We start from the raw sequence: 18149 nt of genomic DNA on the forward strand, positions 1-18149 counted from the left end.
CTATCGATAGAAAAAAACAAAGTCTTAACTTTCCTAAAATGAAAGGACATATTTGAAGAAAGCATTTTCAAATTTGAAAAAAAGTGAAGAGTGGTGGAAGCAAAACAAGGACTGCGCAGTCCCTTTTCTAGATCTATTATGACCCAATTTAAAAGAGAAAAGGGGAAGGAGAGCCAAAGAAGACAGTCCAAAAGAACAAAAAAACGAAAAAGGTAAGTAAACAAAAGAGGGCAATGGAAAATGAGGTAAGTACACATGAGTTTGAAAAATAAGCAGTGTGTGAGGAGCATCAGCACCCCATAGACACGGGGGAGGGACAAGGGGAAAGGAGTGGTAAAAACAAATTAGCCTAAAGAAGGAAGAAATAGGAAGTCCAAGGGTGAACTTTCCATGATGAATGAAAGAAGGGAGAAGGTTGGGGTAGATTAAAATCATGAGGAAGCAGAAAGCGAGGAATTAAATGTAGGGGGTACAGGGAGAACTCCCCAATTGGAAAATGTTTATTTTTTTTATTAGGATCAAAAGTACAATTTGTGACACGAGTAGATTCATACTATAATAACAACATAATGCAGTCACCAGTTATATACCAGCTTCTGTTTGTTACCTTTTGTTTTTGTTATAATAACTCCACTCCTCTGCCCCCCCCAGCCCATGCCCACATAGCTGACCCATAAGGGAAAAGCAGTACACAACATCAGTGGTGTCCTACAGTGCATCATCTGTTAACATCACCTCATTGAGATTGATTGACCTGTATTACGTACGCACATTTACATCATATCTGGGTGGTTAAGCAGGTACATTGTGAACGGTGAGGCTTCCGGTAGTTCCTCTGCATAAACATTCAGTTGTTCTTTACAGAAAGCAAGATCTCTGACCCATTTAACCAGTGTTGGAGTAGCTCTAGCATTCCAGCGCATGGCCACAACACGCTTGGCAAATATAGTGCCAATGGCAAATATATGCCGGTTGTACGACTTAAGTCCCTTTAGAAATCCCAGTAAGCAGATCTCCGGTGTGCAATTAACCATTCCTGATGTCATTTCAGTTAGTACCTGTGCCACTCTCCTCCAGAACTGCACTATTGCTGCACATTCCCACGCTAGATGAATACAATCCGCCCCATCCTGCCCACAGCGCGAACATCTGGCATCCGCTCGTAGCCCAAACTTCCTCAATTGTGTTAGTGTATAGTAGACTTGGTGCAAATATTTAAAATGAATAATAGGTAGATTACAGTTAGCAGTCATATTTCCAGACAACTTACAGCAGACTTCCCAACTCTGCCAGGGCACGGGCGACGCAAGCACCGAGTTCCATTTTTCTAATGCCGAAGAATCTAGGCAGTCATTTTCATGTTGAGATCCATTGTACATTCTAGTGATTAGTCTCTCACTTTTGCTGCCACTCATTAAAACCTGTAGTGCCTTTAACCCAATTGGTTTCCGCATGAAACTCGGAGTTAATGAGTGCACCGCCGCATGCAGGTTGGCATATTTAAACCCATGCATTGCTTTGTATGACCGGACCTCTTGGAAATCATTCAGCATTTTAAACGTGTCGTTTCTGTACATATCCTCTAGCTTGATAATCCCCACTGACTGTAGTATCTCCTGTGCCCCGCGCTCTTGTGCCACCGAGATTCCCGGGGTGGCCCTGAATGGGCATATCTGAAGCGTATATGAGGTCCCTTCTAGATCACACTACAAGTGCTTTCCACGCCCATACAGTACAAGCAACTGAATTGATTTCCTTCCTATGGCTTCCCTTGCAGGGATAGAATATTCTAGCAACCAATGGTGCGGGATGTACCGTGTCAGCTTCTACCGCCAAATGTCAACCCCCCCATTTGAACGGTAGGGTCAGCGTGCTCCAGCTGCATCTCGGTTCCTTACCAGACCACACTAATGACAGGAGACAGGACTGCAGCGTTTTAAAAAATGCTAAGTTAAGTTTTATTGGGACAGTAACAAATAAGTAGAGTAACTTAAGCAGAATCGTCATTTTTACCACGGCTATTCTGTTCGCCAGTGACAGCGACAAGTGTGTCCAATGTGATATTTTCTCCGTAATGTCTGTCACTGCCTTCCCATAATCCATTTCAAGTACCGTTTCAGGGTCCCTGGGCACCCACACACCCAACTACTTCACTGGGTCCACAGCCCAAAATAATGGATAATCCATCTGGAATTGTAGCATACTGTCAGTTAATAGTAGATTTTGCCCAGTTTATTCCCAACCCGATTGCCGTTCGAACAGGACATACTCCCGCACCAAGGTCGCTAAATGAGTAGCCGGGTCTTGCACATACAGTAGCATGTCGTCCGCATAGAGTGAAATGACTAGCGGGCGTTGTCTGAACCCTAATGTGGCAACTGCATGCTTCTGTTGGAATTTACAGGCCAGAGGTTCTAATATCAGGGCAAATAACATCGGTGACATTGGGCATCACTGCTGCGTGCCCCTACAGACTGGGATTGCCTCAGTTACCCAGCCATTAACTCGCAGCCTGGCACGTATGGCCACGTATGGCCATGTAAGGCTTCTAATGTCTCCTCCTGTGGAATACAGTGGAATCAGTTGTCTTAAGCATTCTGTACGATATACATCTATATCCAGAATGACAATCGCTCCGGGCTGGATAACATCACAAGAGGCTGATTTTCTAGTAACCAAACATCCAATCGTGCCGTACTTTTACGTGCTTCCCAAAATACATAAGCCTATCAGGCCACCTCCTGGACGACCAATTATTTTGACGTTGAATCTCTCTACACCTGTATTCCACAGGAGGAGACATTAGAAGCCATACGTGGCCTTCTAGATACCAGAGGCTTGGATACCATAACGCCAGTACACTTCATAATGAAGTGCGCCAGATTGGCCATGATGGAAAACTTTTTTAAATTTGAGGAAACTCTATATCTCCAAACCTCAGGTACATCAATGGGCAGTATTTTTGCGCCCAGTCTGGCCAATCTTTATGTCCATCTTGTTGAACAAAACAGTGTACTCACCCATGATAACCCCTTCCGCGACAGGATATTGTTGTGGAAGAGATATATAGACAAAATTTTTGTCGTCTGGCACACAACCACTGCCACACTCTTGGAGTTCCATACCTGGTTGAACACTAAAAACTATTTTTGGAGATTTACTGTCGAATATGACAAAAGATGATTGCCCTTTCTGTACATTGTGATTTGTCCTATGCAGGGTAAACTTGGAAGCGAGCTGTACAAAAAACTATGCCAAAAAACTCGCTACTAAATTTCGACAGTCATCATCCAAAGTCTCTTCGTGATAATTTGCTAGTTGGACAGTTCCTACGTATATGGAGAAACTATTCGGACAGAGACACTTTTGAGCATCATGCCAAAATACTATCGAAACAACTACACGATAGAAGATATCCCAAACATCTGGTGAGAGGGGCTTGGAAGAGAGCCTCTAATAACAATCAAGAGGCTCTCTTGGAACCCCTGTACCGAAACCTCCGCTCTCAAGGATAACCTTTGTCAATACTTTTAGCACTTTATCCAACAAAGTAAAAAAAATGTGCACACACACTGGCGTATCCTGAACGTAGGCAATTCAAATATTCAAACTCCCCTCTTTTCATTTAAAAGAGGAACCAGTTTCCGGGACAGTTTAGTACACACTAAACCGAAGATTCGCACAGGGACTGCAATGAGTACACTATGGGATCTCCCCCCAGTACAGGGACATTTCCCATGCGGTTCCTGTACAGCATGTCCTCAAACACAACATACTAAAACAGTGGATGTTGGGACAGGTACGCCATGGATCCTTAAGAAACACACGAGCTGCACGGAAAGAGTCATCTACCTCATTACGTGCCCCTGTTCCCTGCGTTATGTGGGCATGACGACACGTAAAGTTAAAGTTCGTATCAACGAACATAAAAGTACCATCAGACGGAACAAACAGGCAACCAGACTTACAAATCTTTTTTTGACATCCAAACATAAACCGGAGGATTTACGGTGGATAGTATTAGAACACCCGTTTATTCCACCACACATTGTAGATATAAAAAAAATCTTGTTCTTTAAAGAGCAGAAATGGGTTTATAAACTTCAAAGTGACCGGTTTGGACTTAATGATGAAATACCTTGGGTGTCATTATAACAAATCTTATATATGTATGATTTAGTCATCAAATACAAGGTTGTCTTAAAAATCAATTTTTCTGATGGCCCTTGGAATATCTAGATAATATGCCTAATATTACGAGATAATCTTTTTACACCTAGTCTCTTTCCAGGGCAGTAGTGGCGTAATAATGTAGCTTACGCTTTCATACTCAATCAATACACTGTATGATGTATATGCCCTCCTTTTTCAAATTGATTTTGCAAGACGATATGATTTTCATGCCCTTTACCTGTACAAGGCTTTTTTTTGCGTTACTGCATATAAAATTAATTTTACAACATTTTAAGAGCCATTGCAAATTACACGCTAGATATCCATTGCGTGAAAACTACAACTCCCATGACGTAACGGATTACATGTCCATGCGACATGACGTGATGACGTCATCACACAGAGCCGCAAGTGTCAGCCAGAGCATTTTCCTAATACAAGGCGGACATTACGTCCGAAGGAGCAAACAGGGCAAAGAGTATTTAAGTTTGGCTCCCTCCCCACCAGGCACCTCCCCTTCCAGCTTAGATCCAGAGAGGGGTACCGACGGAGAGGTAAGCCATGGACTTCTCGGGGCCTTTTTTGCATTTGTCGAGTTAAGGGGCCCATCTATTATTTTTCAATTGTGATAATCGCAATGCTGTGGGTTGCTCTTGCACTTGGCTTTGTATAGAGGGACGTCTTGAAAAGTCTGACTATTATGAGAACATGCTCCTTTAAGTACAACCGGCTAAAGACGCTAGCACGCTTTAAAGAGTCTAGCCTACCTTTTCACTTTACCGACGACCATTGCTTGATTGCGTGCATTTTTCATTAACCTTTTCTAACATAGTTAGATATATTTTCCGTCTCCTAATTTAATAGTATCCTAAATATATCTACTTCTGTTTAGTAGACATCGATTCAGATCGTTGTCTATTCTGATCTGATTTCAAGTCTTGATCAAGACATTAGAGAGTCTTTTTAGAGCCATCCTCAGATAGATACAGGCACTCCTGTGTTTCTTTCCTTTTTTCGCCATTGGTTGTTAACAATGTGACTTAGAGATTAAAAAATATATATAGTGGACAGTTACCATGATTAGACAATGTTCACTGTGATCTTGGTTATTTGTTACTCTTTTTTATATATATAGAGCGGTGTCTCACGTCCTGAGCAGATGCCAGGTGAGGTGAGGTGCGCACCCGCACAAAGCCGGGTAAGTGCAATAATTGATTTTAATTTGTGTTTTGCAGCACACTTAATGGTGCTCTGATTCAGTTTGAGTATCATATTTTGAATTATTCAACCCAATGCTATAATGACTATAAGTGAATGTGTCTAGAAATACATACTAGGTTTCACGCAAGTCTTTTCATTTTTTCCATTAGGTAGTTTTCCAGTTCTACTGTCTGTACTGTTCCATTTTGGATTTACAGAAGTGATCAGGTTGTATTAATACCAACTGTATTTTGTTTTGTTTTATTATCTCGCACTTAAGCACTAAACTCTTTGCAGTGGCTAAAAACTCAGAGGTCCTGACGAAAGCTGGATTCTAATATCCAAGGGCTGAAACATGTAGACCTGTCCATCCTGCAGTTATTTGTTCAAACTGTAGATGCACTGTTTTTATTTTTGACACCAAGACAGCACTGAATAAAATTGTTTTGGGCCTTGATAGCCAATTTTAAATCACCTTTTCACACACTTTCACTAGCACTGCAACCATCACCCTATAAACAGTTATTTTGCTCTATCATAGGTGAGAAGCATTTTCACCAGTCTCTGTTGAACCAGAACTCTCAATTTCTATATGAGAGTTAGGTTCACTAAGAGTTCCCAGATGATGAAGCAAGCCACCTTTGGTGGGTGTTGGGATCTCATCCTTTTCTTAAAGACTCCACATCCTGTTTAGTCTTTGTTTATTTGGGTTGTATATAATTCTAGACCTGCAGATTTTCTGTCCCACTCTTCTGCCATTTTTAAATGTTATGCCATGTTAAAGGATGGGAGCTAGTGGTGTTCAAGTTGGCAGAGCCAACGCCGGCTCTAGCTGGAAAACTCATTTTACAGTTCTGCCAACACTGATCTTTCAGTCCAGGAAACACAACAGAAATCGTGACAGCCTCCCAGGTGCAAGCATAACACTTCAAGGCCTTGGTGGTTATATGCTTATGTACTTCCAGAGATTGGACCCCCAGTTTGGAGCTCTATCTCCAGGAAACAAATAATTGATGACTATTTCATCATTAAGGCTTGGCATAATGTATTTGCTGCCACTGTGCTAATCTCCCCCTTCCCTAAAGTGTATCCCGTAAGGTAAGTGGGAGATGCTTCATGGAAGAATGTGTGAAATAAAACAGAAAATCTTTGTATGTGGCTGCTGTTGGTGATGCCCAAAAATGTGTAACATTTGTCAAAAACTGTTACACTGATTTTCACCACAAAGCAGACACATCCAGGTAAATTCTGATCTGTCTCTGCAATATCTGGTCCCTACAGTGATGTGTAATACTGTGGGAATGGATGGATGGGTGTGTTTGTGTGTCTGTGGGTGTACGTTACCAGTTCCCAAAAATGCATAATATAGTCAGGCTCAGTTGGAGGTCAATGCTTTTGAATGCACTGCAGCCATGGATGTTCTGTTCGGTCATATTGGTCTGCAGGATTTATTGTTGACCTCTTCAGACAAACATTATACAAGATGAGACATAATACTGAGGGCATGAAGAGCTCTGCTGAAAGATGAGAGCAAGTAATATTTTAATTCAATTCCCTTTGCCTTTTCTTATCGTTTTATTGTTAGCGGCAATATTGTAGAAGTTCTTCTAATGTCATTAATATGGGGCTTATTTACAAGCCCCTTGCGCCACCGGTGAGCCACTTCTTCCCATTTTAAAAGTGGCGCACTGGCGGTGCAAGGGGCTTGTGAATATGCCCTTATGTGTCTAAAAAAAAGTGCAATTAACCGATAAAACCAGTGGAGACTTACCTTTACAAAAAGGCTTTGGATTCCAACCTTCCTCCGTGCATTCTGGAGTTCTGCCCTCATATTTATATCCTGTCTCGCAGTAAAATTCCAATCTCTCATCCTTCCTAAAAACTGGCTTGCCGTTTGTAATTGTCCCATGTGGAATTGTAGGCTTTGGGCAAGCTATTTCTGAAAACAATGGAAAACAATGACAGTGAATACGTGCAATGGTCGTCATTTATTTTAAAGACTTATTTTCAGCTCAGAATGGCATAAAGCTAGTGAGTAACTTATCCCACCACTGTCTGGAGCCTTGATCGGTATCGGTTGAAGCTGTGGAATCCACAGGGAAAGAAAGCTATCGACACTTAGTTCTATTCTCAAACGTTGCCACATGTGAGCCTGTATCCTGTGCTGGAAACAGTGGAACTCTACGCCGTTAACATAAAATCTTAAGCCACATTTGCGGGACTAGTGGGTTTTTAGACGAGACACCATTACACATGAGTTTGGGTGTTTTACTAAGTATTAAGATGGCTTGCTGGTGCAAATGAGACCCAGGGCTAATGTGAATAGAGTCCATGCACAAACAGAGAACTCTCCCAAAGTAGTACCTTTATAGGTATCCACAAACATTTTGAGTATTTTCCAGTGCATTATTTGAAAGCTTCCTTGATTATCCCAAGTACTCTTTAATTCAGGTAATAGCTGGCCCTGGAATATTTTTGCAGATGGTAAGAAAAGTCCAAAAATATGAGTGAATGAATGCATGAAAGATTGCACTGGATATCTATGTGAACTAAATCATGAACATGTGTTCCTAACGTGAAATAGACCAAGTACAAAGATTTTAAAAAATGCGAATTTTTAAAGGAACAGTAAGTACCCCAATCAAATGATGAGTAGCCGTCCTGACTGAAAACAAACAGAAGGATTGGGGCTGGAGGGACATCACAGTTGGGGGAGCCCTTAAATCAATCTCTATAAGTAATGACAAGAATAGAGCAGAACTTCACTTCAGTAACATCTTAATAAACAGATTTGCAGAGACAATTTTTCTTGTATTGAACCTCAATATACCTTGTCTACAAATAGACCCTGATGAAAAGCAGTCATGACTCAAATTGCCAACCACGCTATTTGTTTGTGCCCAAAGATGGACTGTCGACAGGAGAAGCTAGAGGATTAGCGGTATCAAGGATTGTTTGCATTGAGGTTTCTTCTTCGACACTCCCAAACGTTTGCATGACTGTGAGAGAACCTGTGCTCATTTTTGTGGCATAGTGAAAGAGTTTCAGAGGGTGGTCAAAAAGGTGACCTTAACATGATTCCAGGAAAGTACCTTATCAGTTGATCTTATAAAAATAAATGTTGTATTGAGGGTTAGAAACATGCACAGCTCTAAATGTAATGCAAAGAGCATTGCCAAACTGTTATAGTTTGACAAGATTGACAGACTAACTAGAGTACATCAAGTGAAAAGACAGGGCCCCAACAAGCATACATGAAAAATAAAAACCTCTGCTCAAGCAGCCGCCTTTTTCTTACTTTTAAGCAATGTGTTGAATGGAAGATTCGAATTTGAAATGGGCGAGAATAACCATGCAGGGCAACAACTAAAAATACATGTAAAAAAAAAATCCTTCTCCAGGAGGGGCTCCTCCTCAAATTAATATTCTTAGAGAAGAAAATGAAACAGGGCAGGGTCATCAGAAAAAGGTGTTCAGCAATCTTAACATGTAAGCAAGACTTACTAGTCCAGGCCTGCACAATAATGATTGCCTAAAGTATGACAAGATTACTAAAGAGCAGCACTGAAAATTTGTGGCAGGGGAAAGTTCTCCAGCGGGGGTACAGGGTGCTTTTCTTTTTGTTTAACAAGTTCAGTGGAAGCCAGCCAAACTGAAATTTACTGTTAGCTTTAGTAAATTAACCAACTTGTTTATAGGGTGACCAACCATCTGTAAATTTCATGGACCATCCGTAATTTGGACCTCACGTCCGTTGTCCACGAGGATCCCTTTTACGGACACCTTTTGACCGTAATTTTTGGCCTCACAGAGAGCAGGGCTGTTCCCCTGTGAGAGGCCTGATCTCCCTGATAGGGCCACCTCGCCCTCCTTTGAACACATGAGTAGCCCATCCCTGCCCATTGTCATTCTGTATGTGGCTGATTGCCACATCCAGAATGACAATGAGACAGTGTGTGAATTGGTGAGGAGAAGGGGTTGGGTGACACAAACAGATCGGTTGTAATACTTGGGAGGTAGAGCGCCTGCAGCATGTTTTTTTTACCATAGTCCTGAAATAAGGGACCAGGGTACATCACGGAAGCAGGAATCAGAGGGCTGGGATAAAAGCAGAGTTTTTTTTACATACATACAGGTTGCTCTCTTTCTAATAATGGTATTCTCTTCTGTGACGTCATCACAGCACTCACAAGAGCACTTACTCATTATAGGGGATCCCCTACGTCATAAAGACTCAAGAAATATACTTTTATATACTCGATCGATGCCTGTCCGGCTCCATGTCTATGTCAAGGGGGAGGCCGGGTTCGACGCCAGCCGGGGACATGACCGGCGTCGGAAGCGGCGGAGATGTCATCAGTGAATTCGGTGCTGGGGGAGGTGTTGTAAAGTCGACCGGCGCCGATCTGGTTCCAGGCCTGGATCCCTGGGAGCCCTGCGGTGCTGGAGCCAGAGCCGCTGGCATTGAAGGCCTAGAGCTCACAGCCAAGTCTGTGGGGCCTGAAGATGCACTGGTGGATTTGGGCTGCCCAAAAATGGAGTGGAGAGCTTCGTAAAATGCACAAAGCTGGGCAGGGGACGCTCCAGCTCCCAGGAAGGGAGGGAAGCTCGGAGCCATCCCAGCTGGCTCCACGGGCAGAGACGAGGGACGATGGCCTTCCACATCCCACGTCACGAGAACCGACGGACGGGGAGAAGGCAAAGAGCAACGGTGCTTCTTCGCCTTCTTCTTGTGCTTCCACTTACACAAAGACTTTGACAACAAATGGTGGTGGTGACTCCGTGACTAGTCCCGCGACCTCTCTCTCGACGGGGACCTCGAGCAGCGCGGAGCTGACTGTCGGGCCTCCAGAAGCTTTTGGGACAACTCCCGCAAAGCCTTCGGGTTCAAGGCCCGATAGTCGGAGCACGACCTCGGGTCATGGTCACGCTCCAGGCACCAAAGGCACACAAGGTGCGGGTCCGTAACCGACATCCGTTTGTGACAGGAGTCACAAGGCTTGAAGCCAGGTCAAGGACGGGACATCCCTGCATGCACCAGGAGTAGGTAAGACTCAGAAAAAAGATGTCGACAAAAGTTGCTGGCATCGAAAAAGAAAGAACTGATGTCAGCGTGCAGGGGTGACGTCTAAGTAGATACCGCAAAGTCATGATGGCGACCACGACGCCGAACGCAGAGTCGATGGATGCTATCTACCAACGGGCAGGAAAAAATTCTCCCGATCCAGTCTGATGCCTGGGGATAATTCAAAGGTAAGGAATCTATAACTAATAGTCTATTTCAGATATTGAGACACAGGGAGGCCATGTGGATATTACGTCTGAAAGCTGTAGAGCTGGGTTTAAACTCAGACAATGAATTGCAATATTTTCTAAGAGACCAGTGAAGCTATTGTTAGAATTCTGTGAAAATAAGCCAGGACAGTACTGTTATACTCACAGAATCAAACGGTTTACCCTAAAAGTACCCATTCTCGTCTGAACTTAGATAGTTAGGCAGGGTCTAAATTGAAGTTAACTTAAATATTTCAAGTCCCCAACCACGCACAATGTGTAGAGAATTGAATTCATGTTGTTTTAATGGTTATATAAGAACGTAATCTATTCAAGATATTTACACAGTATCAAACGTATTACCCTTAAGCACCTGATCTCGTTTGATCTTAGAAGTTACAAAATATACAGAGGGCAAACAGTATGTATTGGAGATTTTCCGTCACAAAGTATGCACAACTAACATCATGGCTAGCATGTAAAATTGAGAGGTGAATTTTATCATAGATTATATATAGAGCAAATGACTGAATTAATGATATTGACTATGTGTTCACCCAAATGATCATGTATATATATTCAATGTTGATAATATCACAGGAATTGCTTGCAAGGAGAAACATTATTGGGAATTTAACTATAACGATGGTTATAAGAAATTATAACATAAGTGTATATTTATGAGAATACAAACCAATTCCTTTAATGAGAAAAGAGGAATAGAATTTTTGAATATAGGTTCAATGCACAGCACTTTACATGAAAATATTGGGAATTATATTTGAAAGGGGACGTGATGCAAGGAAACTGTCACTGTAATAATATCATAGGAGTCCATCATATATGTACACTCTACACAGCGACATGTACTATTTTATATTAGAGTTGGGACATGAGGATATAGGATTAACTCGGTTTGCAGCGTTGGAATGGTCAAACATACATCAACAAACGTCTAAGATGGCGCCGATGTAAACCCACACAATAAGCGCACAAAGACGGTTGGAAGTATTTCACTTCCTTTATGATAACTTCCGGTGCACCGTTGCGGGTGCTCAGACGCCATGCCCGGCAGGAGACCAGAACATATAGGATGATTGTTGCCGCCCTTCCTAGGTGAGTAATACAATGATAGTTGAAATAGTTTTATATAAGATAAGTAGGGCATTAGAGATTCAGATACAAACTGCATTTTTACAATGAGATACTTATGCCGTATATGTGTTAATGTTGTAGATTGGAACATATATGTTTATTAAGAACAAGAGATGCATCAAATAAGGTGCTGCACTTTTGGTACCACAATAGTTAACAGGTTAGATTGGAAGTCTTCACTGGGACAGAATTAGAAACAGCACAGGGGTAGGATAATAATTTTGAGAATACTGTTGGTACAAGATGTGGTTGTGATCTGATGGTAGTATATGTAGAGAGGTATTCATTTATAGTTGGTTATTTCACCATTTAGATATTGCCAAACGATTTGCCAGAATACAGGAATGCTTTTAGGGATACGATTTTATGGAAATTGATACACTAATCACGGGTCCTTGGTGTTAGTATGGTCGATTTATCTTTTTGGAGATGAGTTCTTCACCAATTACTAATATATGATTATAGTGATTTCACTGCACCACGTCCCCTCACATGTCTGGGGACACACTGGATCATGTGTGGAATATAAATCACTACTGTGAATATGAATGGGGTTATTGAAGCGAGTCACAATGCACTGTATATTTTAGACTTTAAGGAAGATTTGGGTTTCCACCAATTGTAACACATAGTGCAAACGTGTAGGCTAATACACTACACCTCAACTATATGTATGTTATTTTCCAGCCCTGATGAAGTCGAGGGGAACAGCCAAATTGATGAAACACATGTTGGCTATAGGCTGAATGAAGATTGAAAATAAAGAAAGCAACAAATATTGATTGTCTTTGTATTGAAATAACCCAGTTATTGGTGTTTCATGCAGAAAGTGTGTGCTCAGGGATAATGGTGAACATCCCACAATACCCCTATGGCAGCTACAGACAGACTTTTTCTGCCCCCCCCTTTCCAGGAGGACCTTGCACAGTGTATCACACACTACTTTGACAAAAACTAGGGGCTCCACTATCTCCTGGACCCTGGACTAGGACGCACACAAAGTTGTCTCATGGGGCACTGCCTGGCACCCACATGGGGGTAGGATGACAGCTGCAGGAGGACTAAATGGCTCTTGAGCGAGAACTCCAGCCATTAGAGGTAAAGGTGGATAATCACACCATAATGATCGAGCAACTCCAACAGGTCGGCAAGCAGCGGACCGACGCAGAAATGTGCCTGGGGAAACATGATTATAAGCGGCATATAGCTATGCTGCATGCCAAAGGGGATCATTCGAGCAGACTGATGGCGTGGCTAGTGCAGAAAAACCAGCAACAATCCCGGGTTGGGGCGATCAGATGGTAGGAAGGTGCAGTAGTTACCTCACAGGCGACAATTAATGCTGCATTCCGTGAGTATTACCGGGGACGTTACCCAGCGACAGACCCCCTGCCACCGGGTCACATGCAGAGGTTTCTATGCAACCTGCCGCTGGTCAAGCTGAGCCATCTGCAGCGAACTGGATGAATCTCTGTAGTTGGAGGCATTATGAACAGCTATTTTCCCAAATTGCTCAGAATAAGATGTCGGGCATGGATGGACTGCCGATTGAGAGTAATGCTACTTTTTCCGCTTCAACTACTCAACACCTGATGGAAATGTTCATTGAAGCCAAGACAACAGGGCACCTCCCGGACTAGCTCTGAGAGGCCCTCATGGCAGTCCTGCCTAAACCTGGCAAAGACCTGCTAGACATTTGCTCCTATCACCCTTTCTCACTACTGAATCTCAGTTTTAAGATACTATGTAGAGTACTGGTCAACCGGCTGCTCCCTATCATTAGTACTATTGTACATGTCAACCAGGCTGTACTGATACAGGGATGCAGTATTTTCAAGAACATTCGCCGCCTATTGCACCTTCTACACGGCACTCCCATTGAGGCCTTTGGTCAGGTGGCTGTGTCGTTAGACATCAAGAAGGTGTCGGACACCCTAAGCTGGGACTTTCTCCTCCTGACCCTAGAAAATATGGTGTTCAGTCCTGGCTATCTGGGATAGATCCGTATTCAGTACAATGGCCCAACAGTGAAGGTGAGGACAAGTCAACTGATCTCAGACAGCCTTGTGGTTCAGAGAGGCATTATATAGGGGTTCCCACTCTCCCCACAAATCTTTGCCTTTGTAATGGAGCAGTTGGCCTGCCAACTTTGACAACAGTCTTCTCAATAGGGGATTCGGGAGCTAGGCGTAAACAGTGTCATCTTGCTGTATGTGGAGGATGCCCTGGTGTACCTTTGTGATATAGGGACCACCCTGCCGGGCCTAATTCTCCCGTTGGATAACTTTGGGGATGTCTTGGTGCTCAGGAATCCCAGTTACAGTGGTGCTATGATACATTAAAATATATGGGCGACCAGATATACCACTTGCAAAAGAACATAAAGGAAGGAAATTTAGATAAGGCAGTGGGTTCTATTCGTCGGTCTCTGCCCTTCTGGTGGTCATTACCCTTGTCTCCTACGGGAAAGGTGGTGATCTCCAAGATGCTGATGCTACCCCAATTTCTTAATTGTTTTGCAGCACTCCCAAAAAGGCTACACAGAAGATTTTTTCTTGAGCTGCATGGCCTCAAACTGACATGGAGTGGGCCGCCGACGGGTTGCAATGCCACCATCCAATGACCTCTAACTGAAAGCGGACTACTAGGGTTGCCTAATTTTGAGCGGTATTTTGCAGCTGCAATGGCCAATATCCTGGTTGCCTTCAGCTGCTGGCTCCCGAACTTCACCTCCCATGCTCCCACCTCCCTTACTCCTTGTCCATTGGGATATGTGACCTGTTGTTACTCAGTGGCACAGCGACATGATGAGAGACCTTGGCTGGAGGTGGGAGTTCACCAACTGGGGAAGTTCTATCAAGAGGGTGCCTTCATGACTTTTCAGGACATTATGGACAATTATGCTATGGGAGCTGGTCACTTCCTGATATTCTACACAATGCAACATGCTTTGAGTGCCACATGGAATGCAGGGGAAATGGAACCTCTCATATCCCCCATTTTGCATGTTCTCCTGACTTAGGACAGTACACATGCCATTATTACAGCACTTTATGCTTCTCTTACCGCCAAATTATGCAGTGGGGTGTGTGCTAATTGGGGCAAAGTGTTGCCACTAGGGGTGGGCGGAATTTGCGGAAGCGACTTCCGAAAATTATCGCGAAAATGTTAAAAATCTCCGCAAACAAGCAGAAATATCGCGAAGATGCGGAAGTTTTTTTCCGGCATGTTCGCGAGATTTTCTGCATGGTTGCGGGTTGCCAACTTACCCATGTGTTTGCTTGCGGGCGCGGCCATCTTGTTTTCAGTTGTCTCGCGGTGCATGATCGCGAGAAAAAAGACGTGATCGCGCGACGCATGACGTCACTGCGGACGCGAACTGTCGCGAGACAGTGCAAATGGCTAAAACAATACAACATCTCATTGAGAACGCGACCGGATCGGGAAAACTTGTCGGCGAACGCGGGGATTCAGGTAAGGCGATCGCGCGCGCGCGAGAATGTATTATTTTACAGCGCGAGCAAGAACCAAATTATCGCAAAGCTGCGGAATGCGGAAATTTTGACATTTCCGCGCTCTCCGCGGAACGCGGAAATGCCAAATTATCGCAAATTCCGCGAACGGAACGGAAATTTTGCCCAGGCCTAGTTGCCACAACTGTTATCATCTAAGGCTTGGTCCCAGGCGCTCCAACAGTTAAAGGATGTATCTTGTAATACAAGATTCTAATTTACACAGTTTACTCACAAACATCAGGCTTACCTCTCCCCCCATTCGCATTAAGAGCATTTTTCCGACCCTGGCCCCTGAGTGCCCCCGCTGTCACCTGGTAGGTGCAGGGTGTATCATATGGTTTGTGATTGCCCGGTGCTGCACCCGATCTGGGAGGAGGTCATTACCACAGATGCTGAGCTTGCGGAGCATACCCTCAAGCCCACACCCAAATCCTGCCTGTTGGAATTCCACCCCAGAGTGAAGGGCAACAAACCCCTTCATAGGTTTGTCAGCCTTGCTTTTGTTTTGTTTAAAAGGCAGGTAGCGATGGCGTGGAAAGTGCCTGCCCCCTCCACTCCGGATCTCCAGCACTGGATGACCACAATGATGACATACGTTACAACAAACAAATGATGGACGGAATGCTGACAATGCAGACATTCTCCCCCAGTCAAGAGATCTGGGTTAAATCCATTGTTCTTTTGCCCACTACGCCACCCCAGTTTAGACATGGCCATATGCAAATCAGTCTTGACCCTGTGCCTCATGGGAACAGTCCAGCCCGAACTGCCAAGCCATGTCTTCCCTGGACTGGAATCAAGCATCCTAGGACCGGTTTCTGGCTATCAGCCGTCATCAGCCAGGATAGCTTAACTCCAGTGGCGTAGTGAGCACGGGTCCCACGTCTGGGAATACCCATCCCACTTAGGGCGAAAAGCGTTACAACAAACAAATGATCCTGGCTGATGACGGCTGATAGCCAGAAACCGGTCCTAGGATGCTTGATTCCGGTCCAGGGAAGACATGGCTTGGCAGTTCGGGCTGGACTGTTCCCATGAGGCACAGGGTCAAGACTGATTTGCATATGGCCATGTCTAAACTGGGGTGGCGTAGTGGGCAAAAGAACGATGGATTTAACCCAGATCCTTGACTGGGGGAGAATGTCTGCATTGTCAGCATTCCGTCCATCATTTGTTTGTTGTAACGCTTTTCGCCCTAAGTGGGATGGGTATTCCCAGACGTGGGACCCGTGCTCACTACGCCACTGGAGTCAAGCTATCCTGGCTGATGACGGCTGATAGCCAGAAACCGGTCCTAGGACCTAGGATGCTTGATTCCGGTCCAGGGAAGACATGGCTTGGCAGTTCGGGCTGGACTGTTCCCATGAGGCACAGGGTCAAGACTGATTTGCATATGGCCATGTCTAAACTGGGGTGGCGTAGTGGGCAAAAGAACGATGGATTTAACCCAGATCTCTTGACTGGGGGAGAATGTCTGCATTGTCAGCATTCCGTCCATCAGTTGTTTGTTGTAACACAATGATGACATAGACATGTGTGGAAGCAAGCATCTTTGAGTCGCTCTGTATAAAAAGGGACTCGCAAACTGGAGGTGAATGTTGGGACACATATTTAACAAATGCTGAAGCTCAAAACGACACACAACTCCCTGAGTCACCTCATGACACTGTGGATGTGTGTCCATAATCACAAGATTGAAGATCATCCCGCTGCTCCTGTGGGTGGAGGATGTGACAGAGGAGCCCGGGTGCACCTCACGGAAGGCTCCGCATGCTGACATGGCCTCTTATGGACCAGTGGCCTGCCACCTGCGGGACTGCCACTGATTCACCCAAATGGGTTTCCTTTCCTTCCCCATGTGGTTACCTACTAAACCCAAGAGATGTCCTTGTCAAATAGTTCAAGTTATGGACTGTCTGCTCCCAGCCAGCCTAATTGCAAGACACGCCCCACTCTCATACTAAGTAGGCTTCCTGGTTATAACTGTTATTGTTAATTGCACATGTGTGTAAACATACTGCTCTATGTTGCCAAACAGGACAGCAACTATCTATCAAATCCAGCTGTCATCCTGCTTATGACATGACAGAGTATATTTTACTGCTTGGATTTGCACAAAGCATTATTGCTGTTTAATGAATGGAAAATCAATAAAAGACATTTAAAGAAGAAAGTTGAATGTCTGCATGCGCTCAATGTGGCCATCACCTTGATGAGAACCACATTTGTCACCACAGCAGGAATCTCTCTCACTAACCCTTCAAAACATTTTTGATTAACTGGTACAAATCGATGGTAAATGTTCTTTTTTTATTTTCTAATTGTATAGATGGGTCCCTCCATCTTTCTGAAGGATTGATTTGGAGAGTTGTAAAAAATGAGATACTGTTATCACAAGTTATGGATTAGGTTTATCACACATTCTTAATTGTTTATCAATGTGCCATTTAAGACCATAATGAATTCCAGAGAAAGCTTACCTGCCAATTGTAAGATTTTCCTTCCCTTCTGGTGTGTGTTCAAATGCCCATATTAAAACAATTCAAGACTGAAGTGTTGAGATTTTGGAAAGCACATTTGATGAGAGTAGGATATGAGAGGATACAGATGGATGAAGGAGACAGCAACAGTATGTTCACCTATCTACCATGAGCCATCAGGTTCATGATGACAACCTTATACCTTCCGTTTGTCCTATTGATCAGTGGCATCATAAGAAAAGCATAAAGACAATTATTCAGCCAGCTTATCAAAGTAGCTTTGGTAGCAGAGCCTATCTCCGGGAGCTAGAATGAAAAGTAAACAGCATATTTCTCAAAGCACATTTTGACA

At 43.8% G+C, this 18149-nt stretch overlaps 1 protein-coding gene across 2 annotated transcripts in view; it reads right to left on the reverse strand.

Moving 5' to 3' along the window:
• Positions 1-18149, reverse strand: part of LOC146833911 (complement factor H-like) — a 601647-nt gene that overhangs the window by 448812 nt on the left and 134686 nt on the right. For both annotated transcript variants that reach the window (XM_085601821.1, XM_085601820.1), the window contains exon 6: positions 7145-7312. In XM_085601821.1, coding sequence (XP_085457947.1) covers positions 7145-7312 — 168 coding nt within the window. The remainder of the gene's footprint in view (positions 1-7144; positions 7313-18149) is intronic.

Source organism: Triturus cristatus, chromosome 4_2 (genome assembly GCF_964204655.1).
Source record: "Triturus cristatus chromosome 4_2, aTriCri1.1, whole genome shotgun sequence".
Lineage (NCBI taxonomy): Eukaryota > Metazoa > Chordata > Amphibia > Caudata > Salamandridae > Triturus > Triturus cristatus.